Genomic DNA, 10,177 nt, shown 5'->3' with positions numbered 1-10,177 from the left:
AGATAAGGTGACCATATGTGTGTGGGTTTATCTCTGGGCTTTCTATCCTTTTCCACTGATCTATATTTCTGTTTTTGTGCCAGTACCATACTGTCTTGATTACTATAGCTTTGTAGTATAGTCTGAAGTCAGGGAGCCTGATTCCTCCAGCTCCGTTTTTCTTTCTCAAGATAGCTTTAGCTATTTGGAGTCTTTTGTGTTTCCATACAAATTGTGAAAAATTTTTTCTAGTTCTGTGAAAACTGCCATTGGTAATTTGATAGGGATTGCATTGAATCTGTAGATTGCTTTGGGTAATATAGTCATTTTCATAATGTTGATTCTTCCAATACAAGAACATAGTATATCTCTCCATCTGTTTTTATCATCTTTAATTTCTTTTGTTAGTATCTTATACTTTTCTGCATACAGGTCTTTTGTCTCCTTAGGTAGTTTATTCCTAGGTATTTTATGCTTTTTGTTTCAATGACAAGTGGGAGTGTTTGCTTAATTTCTCTTTCAGGTTTTTCATCATTAGTGTATAGGAATGCAAGAGATTTCTGTGCATTAATTTTGTATCCTGCTACTCTACCAGATTCTTTGATTAGCTCTAGTAGTTTTCTGGTAGCATCTTTAGGATTCTCTATGAATAGTATCATGTCATCTGCAAACAGTGACAGTTTTACTTCTTCTTTTCTGATTTGGATTCCTTTTATTTCTTTTCCTTCTCTGATTGCTGTGGCTAAAAGTCCAAAACTATGTTGAATAATAGTGGTGAGAGTGGGGAACCTTCTCTTGTTCCTGAGAACAATGTTGGCTGTGGGTTTGTCATATATGGCCTTTGTTATGTTGAGGTAGGTTCCCTCTATACCTACTTTCTGGAGAGTTTTTATCATAAATGGGTATTGAATTTTGTCAAAAGCTTTTTCTGCATCTATTGAGATGATCATATGGTTTTTCTCCTTTATTTTGTTAATATGGTGTATCAACTTGTTTGATTTGTGTATATTGAAGAATCCTTTCATTCCTGGGATAAAAGCCACTTGATCATGGTGTATGCTCCTTTTAATGTGCTGCTGGATTATGTTTGCTAGTATTTTGTTGAGAATTTTTGCATCTATGTTCATCAGAGATATTGCCCTGTAGTTTTCTTTCTTTGTGACATCTTTGTCTGGTTTTGGTATCAGGCTGATGGTGGCCTCATAGAATAAGTTTCGGGAGTGTTCCTCCCTCTGCTATATTTTGGAAGAGTTTGAGAAGGATAGGTGTTAGCTGTTCTCTACATGTTTGATAGAATTTGCCTGTGAAGCCATCTGGTCCTGGGCTTTTGTTTGTTGGAAAATTTTAAATCACAGTTTCAATTTCAGTGCTTGTGATTGGTCTGTTTATGTTTTCTATTTCTTCCTGGTTCAGTCTCCAAAGGTTGTGCTTTTCTAAGAATTTGTCCATTTCTTCCAGGTTGTCATTGTATTGACATATAGTTGCTTGTAGTAATCTCTCATGATCCTTTATATTTCTGCAGTGTCAGTTGTTACTTCTCCTTTTTCATTTCTAATTCTGTTGATTTGAGTCTTCTCTCTTTTTTTCTTGATGAGTCTGGCTAATGGTTTATCAATTTTGTTTATCTTTTCAAAGAACCAGATTTTAGCTTTATTGATCTTTGCTATCATTTCCTTCATTTCTTTTTCATTTATTTCTGATCTGATCTTTATTTTTTTTATTTTTATGTTTTTTAAAATGAAAGCTGATTTTTGTTTTATCAACAGCCATTCTTTAAACGTGAACATGCATACGTAATATTCTACGCACACATCACAGTTTTTAACATTAGTTAATAAAGGTTAAACACACAACATACATCCTTACAAAAAAAGTCAAAATGCAAACTTAAAACTTTAAACAAAAGTCTTACTAATTTAAAAAAAGTTTGTGTTGGGTACCATTTGTACAACACAGTTAATTTAAACATTTTCATTTTGGCTGCACATGAAAAAAGCGGCAGTAGAAAAAAAAGTCATTGAGGGTTTTTAAATAGCAGAATAGGCAGTTTTGCCATGCAGGAGAAGCAATATTAAATATTAGTTTTCAAAAAAAATCCACATTTAAAAATATTTAGTTCAAGTCACAGAATTTTTCTCAGTAGAGACCCCAATGCAATGCATAATTAGCTGCCTTAGATGGCCTGTTTGAAAGGACAACATCCCTTCAGAGTATAACTTTACTGATTTTGGCACAGAAAAGAAGTCTTAAGAACAAGAATATGATTAAAAAAGAGGGAGAGGAACAGAGGAAAGAAATAAAAAGCAAGAGTAAATGAGATAGTAATTGCAATCACTAAAAACTGTGCATTCTCAGTCACTGCAGAATACTGTCTTCTGTCTACAGCAGGTGCTTATTCCAGAACTGTTATTGCAGCATGGATTTAATCTTCTTGGAGGTAGTCTCATCATTCAAATGTTTTGTTGTGTACCTGAGAGCATTGAGAAGACCTTCTACACTATTAGGAGGCTGGTCCTTAAGAACTTTGATACAACCTTTTATATCAATTTTTGAAGTTTTGGCAAATGCTCCCACTGGATGTACGTGGTCATAGAGTATTATGACGCCTACCATTATCCTCAAGCAGAATGACCCTGTTTCTTCATTTGTAAATCTGCTTCTGTATTCCGGTGTTTCAAGCATGACTCTGCACACACTAGCCATGGTGCTTAGACAATCTGTGGTATTTTCTATTGGTAAATTTTTATTCTCTGATACAAATTTCGTTGTGGCATCACTTAAGGTTTTCAGCATTGGGGTTGCCTCAGCATAAAACAAAGACATTCGATTTGCCAATTCATTTTTTACTTCATTTTCTCCTTCTGCTGGAACATTATTAATCCTCATACGACTCAATGTTCTTCTATAATAGCTGAAATCATTCTGTATGGCTGGATTTGTCATCTTGAGTTCATCAAACCAGAGTGTAAAATGAAGAATTTCTGCAAACTGTTTAGCAAGAGCCTGCTCTCGCTCTAGATGCTGGGTAGGAGAATACGGGGTACTTGTCAAGGCTCCCAGAAGACCTCTTAATGCTGCTTCTAACCTCTGAGAAAACTCGTAAAATTTCTTTAATTTGCCTACTAGTGGGACAGCTGCACCCCACGCCTTCTCTTGCAGCTTCTCATCTGCTGGGTGCTGGATGGCCTCTCGTATTTCATGGCCAGCTCCTCTATATGACTGCAAGTCCTCCAAGATGCCTCCTGCATCTTTTAGTACTACATTCACCTGATTATAAATTTCCTTCTCAGACTCTGTAGGCTGGGCATCTTCAGCCAGTGCTGGTGATTCTGTTCTTGTCCCTCTATCCTCCGCGCGAACCTCTAGGCTCTCTCAGCCCCGCTCCTCCGCCCTCCTCGAGCTGCGACGGCGGCTCCTCAGCGGTGCTAGGGGGAGCCCCGGGCCCGGAGCGGGGCAGCGGCGGCGGCCGGACCGGCAGCCCCTCCGCACCTGCCCCTGTGTCGGAGCCGCGATGAGCCAGGCGGCGGTGGCAGCGGCGGTTCGGAGCTCTGATCTGATCTTTATGATTTCTTTCCTTCTGCTAACTTTGAGGTTTTTTTGGTTCTTCTCTCTCTGATTGCTTTAGTGTAAGGTTAAGTTGTTGATTTGAGATGTTTCTTGTTTCTTGAAGTTGGATTGTATTGCTATAAACTTCCCTCTTAGAACTGCTTTTGCTGCATCCCATAGGTTTTGAGTCACTGTGTTTTCATTGTCATTTGCTTCTAGATATTTTTTGATTTCTTCAGTGATCTCTTGCTTATTTAGTAACGTATTGTTTAGCTTCCATGTGTTTGTATTTTTTACAGTTTTTACCCTGTAATCGATATCTAGTCTCATAGCATTGTGGTCAGAAAAGATACTTGATTTGATTTCAATTTTCTTAAATTTACCAAGGCTTGATTTGTGACCCAAGATATGATCTATCCTGGAGAATGTTCCATGAGCACTTGAGAAGAAAGTGTATTCTATTTTTTTTGGATAGAATGTCCTATAAATATCAATTAAGTACATCAGGTTTACTATATCATTGAAAGCTTGTGTTTCCTTCTTTATTTTCATTTTGGATGATCTGTCCATTGGTGAAAGTGGGGTGTTAAAGTCCCCTACTATGATTGTGTTACTGTCGATTTCCCCTTTTATGGCTGTTAGCATTTGCCTTATGTATTGTGGTACTCCTAAGTTGGGTGCATGAATATTTACAATTGTTGTATCTTCTTCTTGGATTGATCCTTTGATCATTATGTAGTGTCCTTCTTTGTCTCTTGTAATTGTCTTTTTTTTTAAGTCTATTTTTTCTGATATGAGAATTGCTACTCCAGCTTTCTTTTGATTTCCATTTGCATGGAATATCTTTTTACATGCCCTCACTTTCAGTCTGTATGTGTCCCTAGGTCTGAAGTGGGTCTCTTGTAGACAGCATATATATAGCTATTGTTTTTATATCCATTCAGCCAGTCTATGTCTTTTGGTTGGAGCATTTAATCCATTTACATTTAAGGTAATTATCGTTATGTATTTTCCTATTACCATTTTCTTAATTTTGGGAGGTTTGTTATTGTAGGTCTTTTCCTTCTCTTGTATTTCCTGCCTAGAGAACTTCCTTTAGCATTTGTTGTATAGCTGGTTTGGTGGTGCTGAATTCTCTTAGCTTTTGCTTGTCCATAAAGGTTTTAATTTCTCCGTTGAATCTGAATGAGATCCTTGCTGGGTAGAGTAATGTTGGTTGTAGGTTTTTCCCTTTCATCACTTTAAAGATGTCCTGACACTCCCTTCTGACTTGCAGAGTTTCTGCTGACAGGTCAGCTGTTAACCTTATGGGGATTCCCTTGTATGTTATTTTTTGTTTTTCCCTTGCTGCTTTTAATATTTTTTCTTTGTATTTAATTTTTGATAGTTTGACTAATATGTGTCTTGGCATGTTTCTCCTTGGATTTATCCTGTATGGGACTCTGCACTTCCTGGACTTGACTATTTCCTTTTCCATATTTGGGAAGTGTTCAACTATAATCTCTTCAAATATTTTCTGTCCCTTTCTTTTAGTCTTCTTCTTCTGGGACCCCTGTAATTCGAATGTTGGTGTGTTTAATGTTGTCCCAGAGGTCTCTCAGACTGTCCTCAATTATTTTCATTCTTTTTTCCTTATTCTGGTCTGAGGTAGTATTTCCACTATTTTATCTTCCAGGTCACTTATCCATTCATCTGCCTCAATTATTCTGCTATTGATTCCTTCTAGAGAATTTTAAATTTTATTTATTGTGTTGTTCATCGTTGTTTGTTTGCTCTAGTTCTTCTAGGTCATCGTTAAACGTTTCTTGTATTTTCTCCATTCTATTTCCAAGGTTTTGGATTATCTTTACTATCATTACTCTGAATTCTTTTTCAGGTAGACTGCCTATTTCCTCTTCATTTGTTTGGTCTGGTGGGTTTTTACCTTGCTCCTTCATCTGCTGTGTGTTTCTCTGTCTTCTCATTTTACTTAACTTACTGTGTTTGGGGCCTCCATATCGCAGGTTGCAGGTTTGTAGTTCCCGTTGTTTTTGGTGTCTGCCCTCAGTGGCTAAGGTTGGTTCAGTGAGTTGTGTAGGCTTCCTGGTAGAGCGGACTAGTGCCTGTGTGTGGTCAATGAGGCTGTATATTGTCTTTCTGGTGGGCAGGACCATGTCCGGTGGTGTGTTTTGGGGTGTCTGTGACCTTTCTACGATTTTAGGCAGCCTCTCTGCTAATGGATGTGGTTGTGTTCCTGTCTTGCTAGTTGTTTGGCATAGGGTGTCCAGCACTGTAGCTTGCTGTCTGTTGAGTGGAGCTGGCTGTTAGTGTTGAGATGGAGATCTCTGGGAGAGCTTTTGCCTTTGATATTACCTGGAGCTGGGAGGTCTCTGATGGACCAATATCCTAAGCTCGGCTCTCCCACCTCAGAGGTACAGGCCTGACACCTGGCTTGAGCACCTAGACCCTGTCAGCCACATGGCTTTTGGGAAGTCTGAGGTCTTCTGCCCGCATTCAGTAGGTGTTCTGTAGGAGTTGTTCCACGTGTAGATGTATTTCTGATATATTTGTGGGTAGGAAGGTGATCTCCACATCTTACTCCTCCACCATCTTGAAGGTCTCCCAGAAAGTTACTATTTTAATCATAGCTGTTTCCCAAGCTAATGATTCAGGAGAAAGTTTAGATTGAATTAGGCCAAAGATACTTTACATTTATTTTCCAGAAGGGAAACATTTCAATGAAATATTCCTATTTTGTAACTCCAAGTCAATGCCTTCGATTAAGGCAATTTATTGTTCTGGGTGCTTGTTCAGTTTAGCTTGCACGGATATTTGTAAAATTAGCTTGTGGACAAAAATCACTACTTCCTTCTCAACCTCTTTCTATTATCATAAAACAGAATAAAGGATTAGAGCCATAGCCTTTTGGTAAGTCAGCTCTTTCCCCTGTGTGAAAGGTCTTCCTTGGTTTGGTTTTGATTCCCTATTCAGGCAAAGGCAGCAGAGGTAGATTCTAATTCAGCTCCAGTGCTATCTGGGTTTTTATCATAGCTGCTTTAAAATCCATGTTAGACATCTGTGTCATCTTGGTGTTGTTATCTATTGATTACCTTTTCTCAATCAAGTGGAGATCTTCCTGGTTCTTGGTATAAATTTTTTATTGAAACTAGGATATTTTGAGTATTATGTTATGAAATTCTGAATCTTATTTAAATCTTGTGTTTTAGCAGGTCTTCTCTGACACAGCTTTGTAAAGGAAAGGGGGACATACATTACTCTGTCACTGCTAGGTGGGGATGGAAGTTCAGGTTCTCCTCTTGGCCTCAGTGGATACTGAAGAGTTACGGGGATGCCTGGCTCAGGTTTGCTGAAGCATGGACACTGGAGCGAGGTTCATTGCCTAAAGGAGGACCTGTTCTTGTTCCCACAGGAGACAGAAATGTGCTCACCACCCGTGGTTTTCAGGATGTTCCGCTGCCCCCAGGACAGCCCTTCAGGGAACCTTGCTAAGGCCTAGGTGACACCCGGGGTGGAAGGGAGGGGTGGGTACAGGTCCCCATGGGTGCTGCTCTCGCGGGTCTCGGGGGTCTCGCGCCGTGGCCAGTGTGCATCTCTGTGGTACATATTTATTGAAAAAATCTGCATATAACTGCACATTCATATTTGTTGTACAACCATCGCCACAGTCCATCTCTAGAACTCTTTCATCTTACAGAACTGAAGCTCTATACCCATTAAATAATAACTCCTCATTTCCTCCTCCTGCCAGCACTTGGCAACCACTGTTCTATTCTGTCTCTGTGATTTTGACTACTCTAAGAACCTCATATAAGTGGACTCATACAGTATTTGACTTTTTGTGATTGCCTTTTTTCATTTGGCATAATGGTCTCCACATTGTAGCATTTGCCAGAATTTCCTTCATTTGTAGGCTAAATAATATTCCATTGTGTGTATAGACCATATTTTCCTTATCTATTCATTCATCAATGGGCACTTGGGTTGTTTCCATGTTTTAGTTATTGTGAATAATGCTGCTTTGAATATATGTGTACAAATATCTCGTCAAGACTCTACTTTCTTTTGAATATATACCTAGAAGTGGAGTTGCTGGATCATATGGTAATTCCAATTTTAATTTTTTTTTCTCCTCCTCCTCCTTCTTTTAAGCTAAATTTTATAACATTTGTTTAATTGAAGCAACCATTGGTAGTGGGCAATTTTTTTGTTTGTTTTTTTTAAATTTATTTTTTATTGTTTTATACAGCAGGTTCTTATTAGTCATCCATTTTATACACATCAGGGTATACATGTGAATCCCAATCACCCAATTCATCACACCCCCTCCACCCCCTGCTGCTTTCCCCTCTTGGTGTCCATACGTTTTTTCTCTACATCTGTGTCTCAATTTCTGTCCTGCAAACCAGTTCATCTGTACCATTTTTCTAGGTTTCACATATATGTGTTAATATACGATATTTGTTTTTCTCTTTCTGACTTACTTCACTCTGTATGACAGTCTCTAGATCCATCCACGTCTCTACAGGTGACCCAAATTTCTTTCTTTTTATAGCTGAGTAACATTCCATTGTATATATGTACCACATCTTCTTTATCCATTCATCTATTGATGGTCATTTAGGTTGCTTCCATGACCTGGCTATTGTAAATAGTGTTGCAATGGAATTTGGGGTGCATGTGTCTTTTTGAATTATGGTTTTCTCTGGGTATATGCCCAGTAGTCGGATTGGTGCTTCATATGGTAGTTCTATTTTTAGTTTTTTAAGGAACATCCATACTATTCTCCATAGTGGCTGTATCAATTTACATTCCCACCAACAGTGGAAGAGGGTTCCCTTTTCTTCACACCCTCACCAACATTTGTTGTTCATAGATTTTCTGATGACTTTGTCCGTTGGTTCATTTGCAAATATTTTCTCCCATTCTGAGGGTTGCCTTTTCATCTTGCTTATGGTTTTCTTTGCTGTGCAAAAGCTTTGAACTTTCCTTAGGTCCCATTTGTTTATTTTTGTTTTTATTTCCATTACTCTAGGAGGTGGATCAAAAAAGGTCTTGCTGTCATTTATGTCAGAGTTCTAGAGTTCTTCCTGTATTTTCCTCTAAGAGTTTTATAGTGTCCGTTCTTACATTTAGGTCTCTAATCCATTTTGAGTTTATTTTTGTGTATGGTGTCAGGGAGTGTTCTAATTTCATTCTTTTACATGTAGCTATCCAGTTTTCCCAGCAGCACTTATTGAAGACACTGTGTTTTCTCCATTCTGTATCCTTGCCTCCATTGTCATAGATTAGTTGACCATAGGTGCATGGGTTTATCTCTGGGCTTTCTATCTTGTTCCACTGATCTATGTTTCTGTTTTTGTGCCAGTACCATACTGTCTTGATTACTGTAGCTTTGTAGTATAGTCTGAAGTCAGGGAGTCTGATTCCTCCAGCTCTGCTTTTTTCCCTCATGACTGCTTTGGCTATTCGGGGTCTTTTGTGTCTCCATACAAATTTTAATATTTTTGTTCTAGTTCCGTAAAAAATGCCATTGGTAATTTGATACGGATTGCATTGAATCTGTAGATTGCTTTGGGTAGTATAGTCATTTTCACAATATTCTTCCAATCCAAGAACATGGTATATCTCTCCATCTGTTGGTATCATCTTTAATTTCTTTCATCAGTGTCTTATAGTTTTCTGCATACAGGTCTTTGGTCTTCCTAGGTAGGTTTATCCTTGGTATTTTATTCTTTTGGTTGCAGTAGTAAATGGGAGTGTTTCCCTAATTTCTCTTTCAGATTTTTCATCATTAGTATACAGGAATGCAAGAGATGTCTGTGCATTAATTTTGTATCCTGCAACTTTACCAAATTCATTGATTAGCTCTAGTAGTTTTCCGGTGGCATCTTTAGGATTCTCTATGAATAGTATCATGTCATCTGCAAACAGTGACAGTTTTACTTCTTTTCCAATTTGTATTCTTTTTATTTCTTTTTCTTCTCTGATTGCCATGGCTAGGACGTCCAAATCTATGTTGAATAATAGTGGTGGGTGAGAGTGGACATCCTTGTGTTGTTCCTGATCTTAGAGGAAATACTTTCAGTTTTTCACCATTGAGAATGATGTTTGCTGTGGGTTAGTCATATATGGCCTTTATTATGTTGAGGTAGGTTCCCTCTATGCCCACTTTCTGGAGAGTTTTTATCATAAATGGGTGTTGAATTTTTTCAAAAGTTTTTCTGCATCTATTGAAATTATCATATGGGTTTTATTCTTCAATTTGTTAATATGGTGTATCACATTGATTGATTTGCGTATATTGAAGAATCCTTGCATCCCTGGGATAAATCCCACTTGATCATGGTGTATGATCCTTTTAATGTGTTGTTGGATTCTGTTTGCTAGTATTTTGTTGGGGATTTTTGCATCTATAATCATCAGTGATATTGGTCTGGAATTTTCTTTTTTTGTTGTATATTTGTCTGCTTTTGGTATCAGGGTGATGGTGACCTCATAGAATGAGTTTTGGGAGTGTTCCTTTGTCTGCAATTTTTTGAAAGAGTTTGAGAAGGATGGGTGTTAGCCCTTCTCTAAGTGTTTGAAAGAATTCACCTCTGAAGCCATCTGGTCCTGGACTTTTGTTTGTTGGAAGATTTTTAATCACATTTTC

General features: G+C 38.0%; 1 protein-coding gene and 1 long non-coding RNA gene across 3 annotated transcripts in view; one reads left to right on the top strand and one right to left on the bottom strand.

Moving 5' to 3' along the window:
• Window positions 1-10,177, top strand: part of LOC102995937 (uncharacterized) — a 186,048-nt gene that overhangs the window by 45,872 nt on the left and 129,999 nt on the right. The window lies entirely within an intron of this gene.
• LOC112062041 (CYFIP-related Rac1 interactor B-like) lies at window positions 1,714-3,455 on the bottom strand. Its single transcript, XM_055091352.1, has one exon. It carries the CDS (start codon window positions 2,920-2,922, stop codon window positions 2,386-2,388), a length of 537 nt encoding a protein of 178 aa, XP_054947327.1. The 5' UTR covers window positions 2,923-3,455; the 3' UTR covers window positions 1,714-2,385.

The sequence above is a fragment of the Physeter macrocephalus genome, chromosome 16 (assembly GCF_002837175.3).
Source record: "Physeter macrocephalus isolate SW-GA chromosome 16, ASM283717v5, whole genome shotgun sequence".
Taxonomy (NCBI): Eukaryota; Metazoa; Chordata; class Mammalia; order Artiodactyla; family Physeteridae; genus Physeter; species Physeter macrocephalus.
This window is presented reverse-complemented; position numbering and strand designations above follow the sequence as displayed.

Bases quoted from the DNA above. Each gene is read 5' to 3' on its own strand.
- LOC112062041 (XM_055091352.1), bottom strand. From the start codon at position 2,922: ATGACAAATCCAGCCATACAGAATGATTTCAGCTATTATAGAAGAACA.